The 18,856-nt window shown below is 46.5% G+C and overlaps 1 protein-coding gene across 1 annotated transcript in view; it reads left to right on the forward strand.

Moving 5' to 3' along the window:
* Positions 1-16,666, forward strand: part of LOC133140496 (NACHT, LRR and PYD domains-containing protein 3-like) — a 64,705-nt gene extending 48,039 nt beyond the window's left edge. The window contains exons 10-11 of the mRNA XM_061260494.1: positions 11,527-11,688; positions 16,615-16,666. Of these exons, the coding sequence (XP_061116478.1) occupies positions 11,527-11,688; positions 16,615-16,666 (214 nt within the window). The remainder of the gene's footprint in view (positions 1-11,526; positions 11,689-16,614) is intronic.
* The last annotated feature ends 2,190 nt before the right edge of the window (positions 16,667-18,856 follow it).

Genomic DNA, 18,856 nt, shown 5'->3' on the forward strand with positions numbered 1-18,856 from the left:
CCAACCAGGTGTTCTAATATTGCTGCGGATTTTCCTCTAGACGCGGTAACGTTTGATTTTAAATTGCTAATTTGAACAGCAAGGGTTAGGGCTTGAGCCAGTTTGTTTGTCTATTGCCGTTAATCACTTCTACTAGTTGCATACCTGTAGAGTGATTGAACGTTTGTCTTAAATTCCACAGCTATTTAAGCTATTTACCAGAAGATTAGTTTTGATTTGATATTGCTTGTGAGCAATTGTAGGCCATTTAAATAGGCGTGTCAGAGCGACGCTAGCGTATATTAGACTTGCGAAAGTTGTCCTTAGTCAGTAAGTGCATCATTCCAACTAGGTGTTCTAGTATTGCTGCGGATTTTCCTCTAGACGCGGTAACGTTTGATTTTAAATTGCTAATTTGAACAGCAAGTGTTAGGGCTTGAGCCAGTTTGTTTGTCTATTGCCGTTAATCACTTCTACTAGTTGCATACCTGTAGAGTGATTGAACGTTTGTTTAAATAGCTTAAATAGCTGTGGAATTTATCAGTAGATTAGCTTTGATTTGATATTGCTTGTGAGCAATTGTAGGCAATTTAACCTCCTAAGACCTGGCATACACATGCGTGGACTCCACATTTTGGGCTGTACAACCATAATACTTAATTCTTAAGACCGAGAGTCCACATATGTGGACATCATTTTTCTCAAAAACTACATCATGTCAAAAGATGATGCTTAGTTTTTATACTTATCAGGTCCCAATAAGCCCAAATAGCAAAGAGAAATTTAAAATGCATACCAAAAAAGAGTGCGGGTCTTAGGAGGTTAAATAGGCGTGTCAGAGTGACTCTCCGTCCCAGTTTGTGATGTTATGTTTCACCCCATCCCAGTCTGCTCTCTCCCTCGAAGACCTCCCCTCTTCTCTTCTCCAGACTATCACACCAGACATTCTCCCATTTGTCACCTCCCTTGTCAACTCCTCCCTGTCTTCCGGCTGTTTTCCAGCATCCTTCAAGAGGGCCCACATCACTCCATTGCTAAAAAAGCCTACCCTGGATCCCTCCATCATCCTGAACTACCGTATCTCTTCTTCCTTTTCTTTCTAAAACCATGGAACGAGCTGCTTCTACTCGACTTTCTTCTTTCTTTTCTAACAACAACCTGCTAGACCCCCATCAGTCTGGCTTCAGATCGGGCCACTCGACAGAGACCGCGCTCTTCTCCGTCAGTGAGTTGCTCCATGCCACATGAGCAGCCTCCCTCTCCTCTGTCCTCATTCTTCTAGATCTCTCTGCTTCCTTCGACACTGTGGATCACTCCATCCTCCTGTCCGCCCTGTCAGCAACGGGCATCTGTGGCACAGCCCTGGACTGGATTGAGTCCTACCTCTTTGGTCGCTCCTTCCAGGTTGCCTGGGCTGGTACGGTATCGACACCTTGGCCCCTTGCCACAGGAGTTCCCCAGGGCTCAGTCCTAGGCCCGCTTCTTTTTTCTCTTTACACTCGTTCCCTTGGCCCTGTGATCACTGCACATGGGCTATCCTACCACTGCTATGCGGACGATACCCAACTCTTCATCTCGTTCCCACCATCTGATACACAGGTTTCAGCCCGTATCTCTGCTTGCCTGAGTGACATCCAGAGCTGGATGGACAACCACCATCTAAAGCTCAACCCAGGCAAGACTGAAATGATATTCATCCTTGCTAATACCTCTCCCCATCTGGACCTCTCCATTTCCCTCGGGGATACCACACTCAAGCCATCACCCAGTGCAAGGAACCTCAGCGTGGTGAAGGACAGCAGACTGTCCCTTTCCGAGAACATTGCGGCGGTGACCCGGTCATGCAGGTTCTTCCTATACAACATACGGAGAATCCGCCCCTTTCTCACCCCCTACTCGACCCAGCTCCTGGTCCAAGCGATGGTTCTGTCCCGCCTGGACTACTGCAATTCCCTCTTGGCTGGCCTCCCAGCGTCCGCCATCAGACCCCTCCAACTTATCCAGAATGCAGCAGCTCGTCTGATCTTCAACCTTCCCAAATACTCACGTCACCCCCCTGCTTACTTCCCTCCACTGGCTGCCTGTCATGGCTCACATCAAATTCAAAACATTGGTGCTAGCCTTCCAAGCAGTTAAGGGGTCTTCCCCAGCTTACCTACAAAAAATCATCAGACCCTACACCCCTGCCAGACCTCTTCGTTCAGCCTCCACAGGCCGCTTGGCACCTCCACCTCACGCTCACGACTACGGTCTGTTCTGGCTCCACAGTGGTGGAACGAACTCCCTGTTGAGGTCAGAACTATAGAATCTCTCCCCACCTTCAAGCGCAAACTGAAGACGCACCTCTTCAAGCAGCACCTCTCCCCATCCCTTAATTGTTGTCTTTGTGATTTACTTTGTGTTTTGGTATTTTTAGTTGGCTAGGTAAGCAGTATTTGGATAGTTAAGTTTGGTCACTTTTGCTTTGTTTGTTTATTTGTTGATTTAAAAAAAATAAAAAATAAAATAATAATAATAATTGGCCCTGGTCCTTATCTTTGTTGTACGGGTAGCAATTGAAATTGTACTTCCCTCTAGGGTCTTTCAGCGCACTTAGCCCTGGTTATGGGTATGCACTTTGTTGTATGTCGCTCAGGATAAGAGCGTCTGCCAAATTCCAAAAATGGAATGGAATGTAACTCTGACAGCTTCCAGAGACGAGTTGCAGGACCATCAGACCCTGGTCTTCCTGACCCACTCTGGGGTTTGGGCATTCTGTGCAGTTCACCCGTGGTGGAAATTACCTTTCCCGTGGAATCTGGGCTTGCTGAGGCTGTTGCCTGACTCCGCTATCCGCAGCCCCACTGCTGGAAAGTGGGGGTCTCACAGCACTGGACTCTGCTCCTCGGTGGTTGGGTGATAGTGGTCTGGCGGACACGCAGGGTAATCTCGGTCCAGGTCAATTTTGTATATGCCAGCGAGTTATGCTAAATTTGGATCAAAAGAGCAGTTGAAATGCACAACAGGAGGTAACACTGAATAAAAATAAATAAATAAATAAATAAAAAATGACAAAGAAAGTAATACATTTAAAAAAAATATATATATTTTAATTATTCTTTTTTTTACTGCAGATGTATCTCCTTCCCTCTTAGCCTGCTTTTCCTGTCTTAACATTGTTTCTTTTTTTTCTTCACAAATCCAAACATATTTCCATTTACATTTATTTTTACATTATAAAATGATAATACACTGGTGTGTGGTTGCCGACCCATACTGTCATGGATTATTTTCATAGGACCCGCAAATTCTGGGTCTTGCCTCTTGAGCTCATGGTTATTACCTCACCCCACTACCTTATTATTAATAATTAATAATAGACCAATCAATTCTAATAGTTAACTATTAACTATTACTTCTATCAGCGCTTGGGACCCAGTCCCAGAGTATTAGTGAGAGCATACCGGCTCTAGAGAGCATACCGGCTCTTGTGTTTGAATCAGTCCCTGAGTGATGGGCCCGTCAGCCCCAAGTCAAACGAGGTACCTTTTAGTGATTTACTATGGCCTCACCTGAGTGTTCTTTAGTTTTTTAGGATCGTGTATTGGTTACCCCACACATAAACGTCTCAGAACTGGACCGGATATCATCATTCTTCCCCGTAGGCGATTGCTTACAATCCCTTCGTGGGGTGGCTTTTTCGGTTCAAGGGACTATAACCCCTGGCAGTGTACACTGTCTGTCCATGTCACAGACTCCGAGACTGTTCTGTATAGGGAAGAACCACATTAGCGATCCCATCCTCATCGGCAAACTGTGCGGGGGAAAATTCCCTTTTTAACATGCACAAATAAGATATCACGGATGAGCATCGTCTGATGAAACAGATCCAGTAAAAACACAAAAGCTATTCTATTTAACTTTCATATTTATTTGCAAAGAAATGACAAAGTGAGAAAGCTTACCGGCTTTCTGATTTGAATCAGACATAGTAAGACTCTTATACACACTTTTCCTGAAGGGGGAGCTTTACCAAAACAAAAAGACATGAAGCTGGCCACGAACATTTATCAGTATTTTGTCTTCTGAATACCCGTTGTTGACCTTGCTGTAAGAGCGGAATGTGCTAGCTACCCCCTTCCAGGAGAAGCAGAGACATTAAGGTCAAAGGCTGTCTGTCTGCTGGGAGAGAGACAGAGAAAGACTCATCGTAAGCACTTAATTCAGAAAGTGGTCTAATAGTAATAAGGATTATCACTTTATCAAAGGTTATTTGTAATCATGTGATTGTCTTTATGTTAACACACATTGTCAATTAAGAATAAATTAAGAAAATTACCCTTACACCATACAATTATATGATGTATTACATTTGAACTTAATATTTCCAACAGTTGATGGTCGGGTGCATATGCAAGATTGCAAACCCTGCACTTTTGTGGAGAACCAACTTGAATTTGGCCTTTCTATAGTACTAATGCAGCAAGTCAAAAAGGGCTGTGACAATGACATCGTCAGCAGTTTGCATGAATTTGCGTAGTCTAGGCTGTTCCATCAACAAAGAAGAATGTGGAGGACCGACAGGAAAAGCAACCTTGGCTAGGCTTTTCTGGTAAATGGTTGGCATTTATATAGCGCCTTTATCCAAAGCGCTGTGCAATTGATGCTTCTCATACACACACTCACACACCAATGGTGATTGGTTGCTATGCAAGGCGCCGACCAGCTCGTCAGGAGCATTTGGGGGTTAGGTGTCTTGCCCAGGGACACTTAGACACAGCCCGGGCGGGGTATTGAACTGGCAACCCTCCGACTGCCAGACGACTGCTCTTACTGCCTGAGCCATGTCACCCCTTTTCTCATTTGTTTACACACAGTGGGCCTCATTTATCAATATTTTTGCCAATCTGTGTCTAAATTTATGTGTTATGGGAACCAAACTAACAAATTCCACCGGATTTATCAATCATGTGGCAAGTTAGCTTGCAAAGTTATACCTTCACCTATTTCTATGACTTTTTGGCAATTTTGTAAACCGTTTTTGTCGGCTGACAGAATGTGAGAAATACTTGAACCCAGTAGAGGGCAGTGTTGACTGTGGAATGGTTAAGTGTCCATATTCTAATACAGTGTGGAGGTGGATGCATCATGTACATAATGCTACCAGGTTAGATAATTATCCCATTCAGAACCACATCTTCAACTGAAAGTGTGTGCTAACTGCGGCAGTGATAAATTAAGTGTTGAATTCAGTGGCATCTTCTTGTGTTTCTAACCGGACATGTTGCAGTGGGACAGCATGTCTAACCACTTTTAAGAGATAATGGTGATCTCCTTAAGCCACTACAAGAGTTTTTATGTGAACATCCACAGGACAATATGGCTTTTAAAACAGAGAAAATGATCATGAAAAAATCAAACAATATATGAAATGCCAGATTCCATAGTTAGGGCCCTATAGATGCTTATTGAATCATAATCGTTTATTATTCATATCTGAATGATGACTATTTAAATGTGTTGCATGTCTTATTTCTGCTTAACTTGAGCTGGGGTTACTATGTATAACATGGCCATGCTCAACCTCGATGTGGCCTATAATATGTTGGCGGTCTCCCGTTGTACAAGATGCGGCTTTAGACGATCTCACACTCCCACACTTAGTGGAAATGTCTGGGCACAGGCAGTTTCATGGCTGTAACGGGTTTACATTTAACCCTTTCCTTTTCATAAGGATGATCTGGGACTTAAGTTTAGTAAAAGGTCACTCTTCTTTGGCTATATTCTAAGCTGTGTTAAATTGTATTATCATTTCTGACTCCTCACTGCTTCGGTTTTCCGCTGCCTGGCGCTGAAACGCTGTGGGGAGGGGGGCTCCTCTGCCCGCCACACACCTGTCACGCCCAGGATGTGTTTCTTGGAGACATTGTGCTTTTTTAACGTTTCAATTAGGAATGCCGATGCTCCGACAGCAAAAGCACTGTTCCCAGCCATGATTTGGCCGCACTCTTTGCAATAAATACAATGCATAATGTTGCCCGTTTTATCATATCTGAGCCACGGAAATTGGACAGGCCGTTCTTTGTGAAAGGCAGTATATTTAGGCCTTTTTGTATGTGGTCTGCTCTGGCTCTGGCTCGGAGTCAGATGAAGATGTTAGGTCAGGATTAGGCATCTTCCCGGGGACAGGGGAGACAGGTGGTGGAGCGGTTACCTCCGCCGATGATGTTGGGTCTGGGCTGGGCCTTTCAGGGCCGGGGACAGGTGTAACGGGCACCGCAGTCACACAGAGACAGACCTGCTAAATGTCAGGCAGACAGAGTTTTGGTCGCATGTCGCACTCTGGAGGACCGTCTAAGCTATGACGGATACGCCTTATTTATAGCAAAGTTTATTTACGCGTTTTATGGAATTCATATTCAATTCCAATTAAGAGTGAATTTATCAGGATTACCCAAATTAATCATCCCCCATTTTAATGTTGAATCCAGTTGTGTTTTTTATATGAAAAATAATCTGAATATTCAATTGGCTTATTAAAATAATTTTGCCACTGCAAATTAAAATAAAATATGAATGAATGGATGGAACAATAAAACCACAAAACTGTGAAAGCTTTGATCCATCCCTCATTATTTGTGTCAATGCATTTCCGAATGATTCACGGTCAAGTTTGTTTGGCTCAAGTTTGATAAATCAGGCAACAGAAATGTACAAGACATTAAGCATGAGAAGGAGTAATGTTACAGGGTAATTTTTATCCAGTTATTTCACCCATTTTGATAAATGAACAATTGTAAATGCCATTTCAAAGAATGTATTCTCCATAATCTCCACATTTTTACAGTACATAATCCAGAATATCACAGTTCACCCTAATCAAGCCCTTCTCCGTTTATAATGCATTAAAACATTAAAACTCAGGATTTTAAAGTTTTAAATATTTTAAAGAAACAGAATTTTTTGTTAAATATTTTTCACCTGCAGTTGGAGTCATTTAAAATGGGTGCAAAACTGTGGCATTCCACAGGGAGTCATTCTCAGTTTCAATGGATATGCTGTAGATGGCGCTAGTCTACCACAATCAGTCACTGAATACTCCAAGGTCTGTGACACCTTGAAGGCAGTGGCTTTTAGAACTAGAGAACTAACAGCGGCAGATTGGCAAACTAGCAAGCTCAGTAATGAAGATACAGATAGAAAAAACTTCAATCAGGGTGTCTCGGTGGCGCAGCCTGTAGAGCACTGACCGCATGCTCATTGCGAGTCGCGACATCGGCGGTTCGAATCCGACCGTCCGACATTTGTCGCATGTCTTCCCCTCTCTCGCTCCCATTCTTCCTGTCTCTCTATACTATATACTGTCCAATAAAGCTGAAAAAGGCCTAAAAAATATCTTAAAAAAGAAAAACTTCAATCAGTGGACCTCAATCAGTATATTAGTATGGAAGTGTATATCTTATCGAAGATGTTATTTTGTGTTTGTATTGTGATTATTGTATTTATTTTTTATAATCTTCTCGACCTGTTGCAGTCTGAGGAAAGCACAAGGTGAGGTAGGGGGAGGGTGACGGATGGGGCAAAGTGCCATCCAGAAAGGAGTATTCACCCAGACCACGGCATAACGTTCTAGTTTTATTTATGCAGGTATTCAAGGGTTGTGTGTATGAGTGTGTGTGGGGGTATGTATGTGTGTTTGGTTCGGGGGGTATGTGTGTGGGTGGGGGGTCGGTATGTATGTGTGTGTGTGTGTGTGTGTGTGTTTGGTTCGGCGAGGTATGCGGGTGTGTGTTGGTGGGGGATAGTGTATGTGAGTGTGTGTCTTGTGGGTGGGGGGGTCAATAAGTGAGTGTGTGTTTGTGGGGTGTGTGTGTGGTGGCGGTGGGGTGGTATGTGTGTATGAGTTCTGTGTGCAAGAGAGGACAACAAAGACTCTCTGCTCTCAGGAAACTTGCAAAGTTTCAGGTGGATAAAACATTGATGACACTGCTCTATAGAGCTTTTATTGAGTGTCCTGACGTTCTCCATTATCTGCTGGTATGGAAACGTCACTATCAAAGACAAGAATGCACTTTCTAAAATTGTGAATGTGGCCAATAAGATAGTGGGAGTGAAGTTCACTAGTCTTACTGAGTATTTCAACAAGCAGCTGTTTAACAAAGCCATGAATATCTATCAAGATACAAGTCATCCTCTGTATACAGAATACATGTTGTTGCCATCTGGCTTACGATTTAAAACTCCCATTGCTTTAAAACAGAGGTACAAAAATTCCTTTATTCCTCTTTCTATTCAAGCACTGAATGCACACAACAGAAGAAGATAGCCTTGTCCACTTAGTGACCCCATACCCCAATCCACTACCTCTTTTTATATCTACCTTCTATTTATTGAAATTGTATCTTGATTTTAAATGACTCAGTTTTTAATGCACTGCCAATATTTATCACAACTGAACTATTTATTATGCTTCTTGTGCAGAATCTGTCTGTCTGTATTGTGTTATGCCTATTGTTGTGTGGTATGTGTGTGGTCCTGCTGCAAACAAATTGCCCATTTGGGACAAAGAATAAACTGAACTGAACTGAACTGAACTGAGTGTTTGTGTGTGGTGGCACAGTATGTGTTTATGTGTGTTGGAGGGGGGTCGGGGGGGTATGTGAGTGTTTGTGTATATCTGTGTAGGGGGGTTTGTGTATGTGTGTGTGGGTATGCGTGTGTGTGGGGTGGCGGGTTGTGTGTGTGTGTGTGAGTGTATATGTGTTTGGGGGGTTTGTGTATGTGTATGCATGTAGAGTACTGTGCAAAATTCTTAGGCACCTGTATAACATTCTGGTCAGTAAGATTCTTTCAAAAATAATTAAATGAAAGGTCCTAAATAAACGCACTATACATTTTACATTTCATTTTTGTAATTTGCCAGAATAGTTAAAAACTCAATATTTTTTGTGACCACCCTTCGGCGTTAAAACTGCATCACTTCTCTGAGATCAACGCTGTCCTGCAGTTCTAGAAGACAATCAGCAGGGAGGTTGTTCCAAACATGTTGGTGAACTTGCCACAGTTCTTCTGCTCCTTGCTCCTAATCTCAAACAGCCTTGATCAAGTTTTTAGGTAAAAAGTAGTCAATTAGAGTAATTTGTTACTTTTAAAAATTATATAGTGAAATGTCTTTAAAATGATTTCTTTTGGAAAATTAATTAAGTTCTTTAAACTAACACACACAAAAAATAAGCATATATATATAATAAAGTGTAGGGTGCCGAAGACTTCTGCACATTATGTGTGTGTGTGTGTGTGTAGGGGTATGTGTGTGTGTGTATGTTAGTGTGTATATGTGTAGGGGGGTCTGTGTATGTTAGTTGACGTTGTGGTGCCTCGGGGTGGATCCTGAGGTGTAGTGGGCGGGCCCAGCTGGAAACCAGACACAGGAGTCAGCAATTATCCGAAAAAATGAATCTTTTTATCTTTTTCGGGGTATTGGTGATTGCACCCCCCTCAGGGCAAGGGTAGGGAAAAACGGTAGAAATAAAAGGGGCCGTTCAGGCAAAATCAACTCAAGTTCTTCCCGGACCGGGGTATGCTCCAGAACCTCCTTCCTTCTTCCCTCTTGGGCCATGTCAGGGCTGGGGGGAAGCACAGAGGTACAGGGTAAGTACGATTGGGGTTTTATTAGACTCACGTGTCCGGCGTCAGACTCCGGGTCTTTGGGTTTGCCGTCAGGGAAGGTGGGGTCTCCTTCAGGGCCGGTTTGTGGGGTCGGTACGGTAGGGCGTAGAAGGTCCATCGTCTACCCGGTTTGGCGCTGGCTCTTCCTCTCTCTTGTCTCTCCCTCTTTTAGGATAGGCGCCAACTGACTCTGTTTGTAGCCTCGACCGCACCTTAAATCTCTTCCCCTGCTCATTAGAGAAAAGGGCTGCAGCTGGGTTAGTATTTTTCCACCAGGTTCACTCACGTGCGTTGTCCGGGGTCCTGGACTGCAGGAAGAGGGATCGCTCTCCAGGGTGCTGATCTCCCCATTACCTCTCTGGGAAAATAGACTCCTTCGTGTACCTCTCCTAATGTGTAACGTTTGCGTGGCTGCGTTGTGCGGGTCCTTCTGGGGTTCTCCACCCACGTGGCGCAACATGCAGGAGCAGGGCCCCCACAATGTGCGTATGTGTTTCTGTGTGTGTGTGTGTGTGTGTGTGTGTGTGTGTATGTGCGTGTGTGTGTGTGTATGTGTGTGTGTGTGTGCACGGGTATGTGTATTTGTGTGTGTGTGTACGGGTATGTGCATTTGTGTGTGTGTGTGTGTGTGTGCGTGTACAGGGTATGTGCATTTGTGTGTGTGTGTGTGTGCACGGGTATGTGTATTTGTGTGTGTGTGTGTGTGTGTGTGTGTGTGTGTACGGGTATGTGCATTTGTGTGTGTGTGTGTGTACAGGGTATGTGCATTTGTGTGTGTGTGTGTGTGTTTGTGTGTGTGTGTGTGTGTACGGGTATGTGCAGTGTTGGTGTCTCTTCACACGGACTGGGAAGAGTCTGACATGGATTACTGAATATATAAACCTAATAGTTTAATTTGTATATTGTCATATTAGAGTTATTGTTCAATATCATTAAAGTGAAGCATCTATCTTTTATGTCACGCTTTGTAGAATAATTTGTTTATTCAAGTAACAAGTTATCAACCATATTTTCTGAAGAAATTTCTGTTTAATGGCAGTACAAGTATGTGATGTCGGCATATTTGAACGTGAACTTAACAAAATGCTTAAGAATGAAGGCTTGTATTAGAGATTAATTTAACATTTTCAAATGCACCAGAAGCCTCCAAATTGCATCAGAAAAAAAAAGCTTTTTCTTTTTGGCCAACTACTTACATTTTGGGGAACACTGTCAATGTTTTGTAAGGTGTGTGACACATACAGCTCTGTTAGTTTATGTGAATGTGCTGTAAGGTGTGTGACACACACAGCTCTGTTAGTTGATGTGAATGTGCTGTAAGGTGTGTGACACACACAGCTCTGTTAGTTTATGTGAATGTGCTGTAAGGTGTGTGACACACACAGCTCTGTTCGTTTATGTGAATGTGCTGTAAGGTGTGTGACACACACAGCTCTGTTAGTTTATGTGAATGTGCTGTAAGGTGTGTGACACACACAGCTCTGTTAGTTTATGTGAATGTGCTGTAAGGTGTGTGACACACACAGCTCTGTTTGTTTATATGTACTGTAAGGTGTGTGACACACACAGCTCGGTTAGTTTATGTGAATGTGCTGTAAGGTGTGTGACACACACAGCTCTGTTAGTTGATGTGAATGTGCTGTAAGGTGTGTGACACACACAGCTCTGTTAGTTTATGTGAATGTGCTGTCAGGTGTGTGACACACAGCTCTGTTAGTTGATGTGAATGTGCTGTAAGGTGTGTGACACACACAGCTCTGTTAGTTGATGTGAATGTGCTGTAAGGTGTGTGACACACACAGCTCTGTTTGTTTATATGTACTGTAAGGTGTGTGACACACACAGCTCGGTTAGTTTATGTGAATGTGCTGTAAGGTGTGTGTGTTCTTCTCTCTGCAGGCTGTCAGGCTGTAGAGTCACACAGAGAGGCTGTGATTCTCTGGCTTCAGCTCTGTGTTCAAACCCCTCACACCTGAGAGAGCTGGACCTGAGATACAATCACCCAGGAGACTCAGGAGTGAGAGCGCTGTCTGCTGCTAAACTGGACACACCCACGCTGCTGTAAGTACACACACACACACTCACACTGCTGTAAGTACACACACACACACACACTCACACTGCTGTAAGTACACACACACACACACACACACTCTTGTAGGTACACACACACACACACACACACACACTGCTCTAAGTACATACACAAACACACACACACTGCTGTAAGTACACACACACACACACACACTCACACTGTTGTAAGTACATACACACACACTCACACTGCTGTAAGTACACACACACACTCACACTGCTGAAAGTACACAGACACACACACACTCACACACACTCACACTGCTGAAAGTACACACACACAAACACTCACACTGCTGTAAGTACACACACACACACACTCACTGCTGTAAAGACACATACACACTCACACTGCTGTAAGTACACACACACACACACACTCACACACACTCACACTGCTGAAAGTACACACACACAAACACTCACACTGCTGTAAGTACACACACACACACACACTGCTGTAAGTACACACACACACACTCACACACACACTGCTGTAAGTATATACACACATTTTACATTTACATTTTAGTCATTTGGCAGACGCTTTTAATCCAAAGCGACTTACAAGTGCATAGGTTCTACCATAAGTCAAAGCATCACATCCAGAAACTAGGAAAATACACATGAAATGCTGTTCTAAACATAGTTGTCATCATAAGTGCATTTTTATTTTTTTATTTTTTGGGGGGGGGGGGGGGGTTAGACAAGGATAGGGATATCAGAAAGGAGGGGCAGGGGAAATCAGGAGGGAGGACTAAGGTAGAGTTTGAAAAGGTGGGTTTTGAGTCTGCGTCAAAATAGGGGGAGGGATTCTGCTGTTCTGACAGTGGTAGGGAAGTCATTCCACCACTGAGGAACCAGAACGGAAAACAGGCGTGAACGTGCAGCTCGACCGCCAGGTGCACGTAGAGAGGGAACCATAAGGTGACCAGAGCTGGCAGACCGGAGTGGTCTAGCTGGGGAGTAGGGAGTGATCAGGGATTGTATGTAAGGTGGGGCAGTCCCCTTAGCAGCCTGAAATGCCAACACTAGGGCCTTGAAACGGATGCGTGCGGCAATAGGAAGCCAGTGGAGGCCAATGAGAAGCGGGGTGACATGAGCCGACCTGGGCTGACTGGTGATTAGGCGGGCTGCAGCATTCTGGACCAGCTGGAGGGGCTTGATGGCACACGCTGGGAGACCGGCTAGGAGGGAGTTGCAGTAATCCAGGCGGGAAATGACGAGCGCCTGGACTAGGAGCTGGGTGGCTTTCTCAGTCAGGAGATGACGGATACGGCGTATATTATAGAGAAAGAACCTGCAGGTTCTGGCAGTGGAGGATACTTGTGGAGCCAGGGTGAGGCAGTTATCAAGAGTCACCCCAAGATTCTTTGCCGTACGGGAGGAGGAAACTACAAAGTCCTCAACAGTCAATGAGAGGTCGATTGACGGAGAGGACTTAGCAGGGATGTAGAGAAGCTCAGTTTTGGCAAGGTTGAGCTTCAGGTGGTGGGAAGTCATCCACGCAGAGATATCAGCCAAGCAGGCAGAGATCCGTGTGGTGACTTGGGTGTCGGGGGGGAAGGAAATAAAGAGTTGGGTGTCATCAGCGTAAGAATGATAAGAAAAGCCATGGGAAGAGATAACAGAACCAAGAGACATGGTGTATAGCGAGAAGAGGAGAGGCCCAAGAACTGAGCCCTGCGGGACTCCAGTTCGTAGGGGGTGAGGGTCGGAGACTGAGCCCCCCAAGTCACCTGGTAGGAGCGACCAGAGAGGTAGGAGGAAAACCAAGCGAGTGCAGACCCTGTGACACCCATCCCTGACAGCGATGAGAGCAGAATCTCATGGTTGACTGTATCGAAGGCAGCCGACAGGTCGAGGAAGATGAGGACAGAGGAGAGGGATTTTGCTTTAGCAGAGTGGAGTGCCTCAGTGACCACGAGCAGGGCGGTCTCAGTGGAGTGGCCACTCTTGAAGCCGGACTGGTTGGGGTCATGGAGATTGTTCTGGAGAAGATAAGTGGACAGTTGGGAGCAGACCGCCCGTTCCAGAGTTTTAGCGAGAAAGGGAAGAAGAGAGACAGGCCGGTAGTTGTTCAGGGCAGAGGGGTCAAGAGTAGGTTTTTTGAGCAGGGGAGTGACTCTGGCCCTCTTCAGGGAAGAGGGCATGGTGCCAGAAGAGAGGGAGGTGTTGATTAGAGAGGAGAGAAAAGGGAGAATGTCATCAGATATAGATTGTAGGAGGGGAGAGGGGATGGGGTCAAGAGGACAGGTGGTTGGGCGGTGGGAAGTAAGGAGTTTCAGTGTGTCGGCGTCAGAGAGCGGAGAAAAGGAGGTTAGGGAGTTGGGGAGGGTAGGAGGGTCAGCAGGGGTGGAGGGTTGGGAGAAGGAATTGCGAATAGCATCGACCTTCTTTTCAAAGAAGGAGACAAAGTCATCAGGTGTGAGTGATGAGAGGGGTGGGGGGGGAGGGGGGGCCAGAAGAGAGGAGAAAGTTGAAAACAGTTTGCGGGGATTAGAGGCGGCCACGTTAATTTTCGAGTGAAAGAAGGAAGATTTAGCTAGAGAGACAGAGGAATGGAAAGACGATAAGAGGGCATGGAAGGAAGCCATATCACTGGGGAGACGGGACCTTTTCCATTTTCTCTCCGCCGCCCGCAGTTCGGTTCGGACAGCTCGTAGAGCATCAGAAAGCCAAGGACTGGGGGGGGAGGCCCGAGCTATTTTGGTGGTGAGGGGACACAGAGAGTCAAAGGAAGATGAGAGGGAGGACATGAGAGTTGTAGCCGCATCATCGGGAGACAGTCGAGAGAAAGACTCGTTGGTAGGGAGGAGAGGATTGTAGATGAGAGGGTGGAGGAAGACAGGTGGCGTAGGTTCCGTCGACAGGTGACAGTGGATGGTGGGAGAGATGGATGGGTGTTAGAGGAGAGTGGAAGAGAGAAAGAGATGAAGGAGTGGTCAGATATATGGAGTGGTGTTACAGAGAGGTTGGTTGTTGTGCAGCTCCTTGTGAAGATGAGGTCAAGAAGGTTGCCTGCTTTGTGGGTGGGAGGGGAAAGAGTGAGGCTAAGGTCAAAAGAAGAGAGGAGGGAGAGAAAGGTAGACTGGGTGGACTCTGAGTTGAGGTTGAAGTCACCCAGGAGGACCAGGGGGGTGTCATTGACTGGTGAAGAGCTAAGAAGGATGTCCATCTCATCCAAGAAGTTCCCCAGAGGACCTGGGGGGCGATAAACAACAATAATAAACAGTTTGCACGGCAAAGTAACAGAAACCGCATGAAATTCAAAAGAGGAGAAGGAGAGGGATGAGGAGAAGACACTAGATCTCCATGAGGATGAGATTAGGAGACCTGTGCCACCTCCTCTGCCAGAGGATCTGGGTGTGTGGGAAAAAGAGAAGGCAGAGGAAAGGGCAGCCGGGGTGGCCGTGTTCTCTGTTGAGAGCCACGTTTCAGTTAAAGCAAGAAAGTCAAGGTTGCGGTGGGAGGCATAGGCAGATATGAAGTCTGCTTTCTGGACGGCGGACTGGCAGTTCCAGAGGCCACCAGCCACACAGAGATCAATACCAGGGGATCTGGGAGGGAAGATGAGGTTAGAGATATTCTGCCCATGTTGGCGGGAGGCGAACCTAACTTAATAGCCTAGCTCACCTGAGAGAGACAAACACCTAACCCAGTTTCGCTGAATCTAAATAAACACCACTTGTAATAGCTAACAAACAAACAAATACACGGCAGAACACTATAATGACAACTAAACTGAATTTAGAATCAGCAAGCAAACAAATAATACTTAACTAATCCAGGAGAAAATGCAACCAACCCACTGCAGAACACTAATACACACAGACTGCTGTAAGTATGTACACACACACACATTGCTGTAAGTACACACACACACACACACACACACACACACACACTGCTGTAAGTACACACACACACATACCCCTCCGCCCCACAGACACACACACACACACACCCCCCACACACATACACACACACGCACCACAAACACACACACCCCTCCGCCCCACACACACACACCACACACACACCCCTCCGCCCCACACATACACTCACTGCTGTAAGTACACACACACTCACACTGCTGAAAGTACACACACACACCCCGCCACCCCGCCCCCCCCCACACACACACACACACACACACTCTCTCACACATACACTCACTCACACACCCCTCCACCCCATACACACACGCACACACACACATACTGTAAGTACACACACACACCCACACACACTCACAACTGCTGTAAGTACACACACACTCACACACAAACTGCTGTAAGGACACACACACTCACACTGCTGTAAGTACACACACACACACACACACTCACACACACTCAAACTCCTGTAGGTACACACACACACACACCACACACAGACTCACACTGCTGTAAGTACAAACACACTCACACTGCTGAAAGTACACACACACACACACACACACACACTCACTGCTGTAAGGACACACACACACACACACTGCTGTAAGTACACACACACACACACCCCCCCCCCACACACACACACGCACGGCACACGAACACACACACCCCTCCGCCCCACACATACACACACACACACACACCCCCCTCCGCCCCACACACACACGCACACACACATACCCCTCCACCCCACACACACAAACTGCTGTAAGTACACAAACACACACAGACACACACGCACACATACCCCTCCACCCCCCCAAACACACACACACACACACCCCTCCACCCACACACACACACACACCCCTCCACCCCACGCACACACGCTCACACACACACACGCACACACACACAAATACCCCTCCGCCCCACACCACACACACACACACACACACACACTCACTCTGTTCTGTGTTTCTTACAGTGTGGAACATGGAGGAGAGAACAGGATCAAACCAGGGGCCCAGGAAATGTGAGTCTTTATCGGAGGAGGGTGTGTGTGTTTTTTTGTGTGTGTGTATGTGTGTGTGGGGGGGGTATGTGTGTGTGTGTATGTGTGTGTGTGGGGCGGAGGGGTATGTGTGTGTATGTGTGTTGTGTGTGTGGGGGGGGTATGTGTGTGTGTGTATGTGTGTGTGTGTGTGTGTGTGGGGCGGAGGGGTATGTGTGGGTATGTGTGTGTGTGGGGCGGAGGGGTATGTGTGTGTATGTGTGTGTGTGTGGGGCGGAGGAGTATGTGTGTGTGTGTGGGGCGGGAGGGGTATTTGTGTGTGTGTGTGTGTGTGTGTGAGCATGTGGGGCGGAGGGGTGTGTGTGTGTGTGTGGAGGCGGGGCGTATGTGTGTGTGTGTGTGTGTGTGGGGCGGAGGGGTGTGTGGGGGAGGTGTGTGTGTGTGTGGGTGTGTGTGTGGGCCGGAGGGGTATGTGTATGTGTGTGTGTGTGTGTGTGTGTGTGTGGGGCGGAGAGGTATTTGTGTGTGTGTGTGTGTGTGTGAGCGTGTTGGGCAGAGGGTTATGTGTGTGTATGTGTGTGTGTGGGGGGGGGGGTATGTGTGTGTGTGTGTGTGTGGGTCGGAGGGGTATGTGTGTGGGGGGGGGGGAATTTTAATTTATTCCTGTAAGAAAACACATCACAGACAGTAAATAAAATCCAATCTTTACTATGCACATAGGGTCCAAGTTACATGCAAAAACAAGGACAGAGGTTTTTTCTCCTTTGTCTGCATATATGTATGTGCAGAGCGCAACAAATGTACGCACCCTTTGAATATTAATATTCCAATTATCAATATTCAAAGACATCCACCACTCTTCTCCTTACTACAGATTGTTTATTCATATCTCCCCCCTTCAAGGTACTGTCTATGCAGATACATGTTCTCAAAAAACATTCCAGCATGATGTATACGCAGGGGCCTGTGCAATTAACTGCGCGTCTGAGAAATCTATCATATCTTGTTTTAACTCCCTATTCCAGGAAGATAATCCCCATGGTAGCTTCCGTCATGAGGTTTTATGTTTTTGGTTCTGCAGGCTCTCAGGCACCAAGACAAGATAATACAGAACACACAAGTTAATGGCCGTGGCCTTGGAGGCCCATGGCACAGACAGGAGAGACATCTCCACTCACACAGATACAGAAATAATATTCATTCGCACAAAGCAAGTTATGGTACTTTAATAATTGTGTATGATCTGGATCACTCCAGCATAAGCAACTAATAATAGGATAAGCAATTAATAATAAAATAATCACATGAATATAAAATTTCAACAACAGGGGGGGGGGGGTATGTGTGTGTGTGTGTGTATGCGGCGGACGGGTGTGTGGGGGGGGCCGTATTTGTGTGTTGTGTGGGTGTGTGTATGTGTGGCGAGGCGTATGTGTGTGTGTGTGTGTGTGGGCCGGAGGGGTATGTGTGTGTGTGTGTGTGTGTGTGTGGGGGGTATGTGTGTGTGTGTGTGTGGGGGGGGTAATGTGTGTGTGTGTGTGGGGCGGAGGGGTATGTGTGTGTGTGGGGCGGGGTATATGTGTGTGTGTGTGGGGCGGAGGGGTATTGTGTGTGTGTGTGTGGGGGGGGGTACGTGTGTGTGTGTGTGTGTGGGGCGGAGGGGTATGTGTGTGTGGTGTGTGTGTGTGGGGGCGGGGGGTATATGTGTGTGTGTGTGGGGCGGAGGGTGTGGTGTTGTGTGTGGGGGGGGTATGTGTGTGTGTGTGTGGGGCGGAGGGGAATGTGTGTGTGTGTGTGTGTGTGTGTGGGGCGGAGGGGTATGTGTGTTTGTGTATGTGTGGGGGTGTGTGTGTGCGTGTGTGGGGGGGGCGTATGTGTGTGGTGTGTGGTGTGTGTGTGTGTGTGTGGGGCGGGGGCGTATGTGTGTGTGTGTGTGTGTGTGTGTGGCCCCTGGAGGGGTATGTGTGTGTGTGTGTGTGTGTGTGGTGTGGGGTGGGGGTGTGTGTGTGTGTGTGGGTGGGGGGGGTGTGTGTGTGTGTGTGTGTGTGTGTGGGCGGGTGGGGTATGTGTTTGTGTGTGTGTGTGTGTGGGCGGAGGGGTATGTGTGTGTGTGTGTGTGGGGCGGAGGGGTATGTGTGTGTGTGTGTGTGTGTGGGGGGTATGTGTGTGTGTGTGTGTGGGGGGGGTATGTGTGTGTGTGTGGTGGGGGGGGTAT

Source organism: Conger conger, chromosome 11 (genome assembly GCF_963514075.1).
Source record: "Conger conger chromosome 11, fConCon1.1, whole genome shotgun sequence".
In the NCBI taxonomy this organism is placed as follows: Eukaryota; Metazoa; Chordata; class Actinopteri; order Anguilliformes; family Congridae; genus Conger; species Conger conger.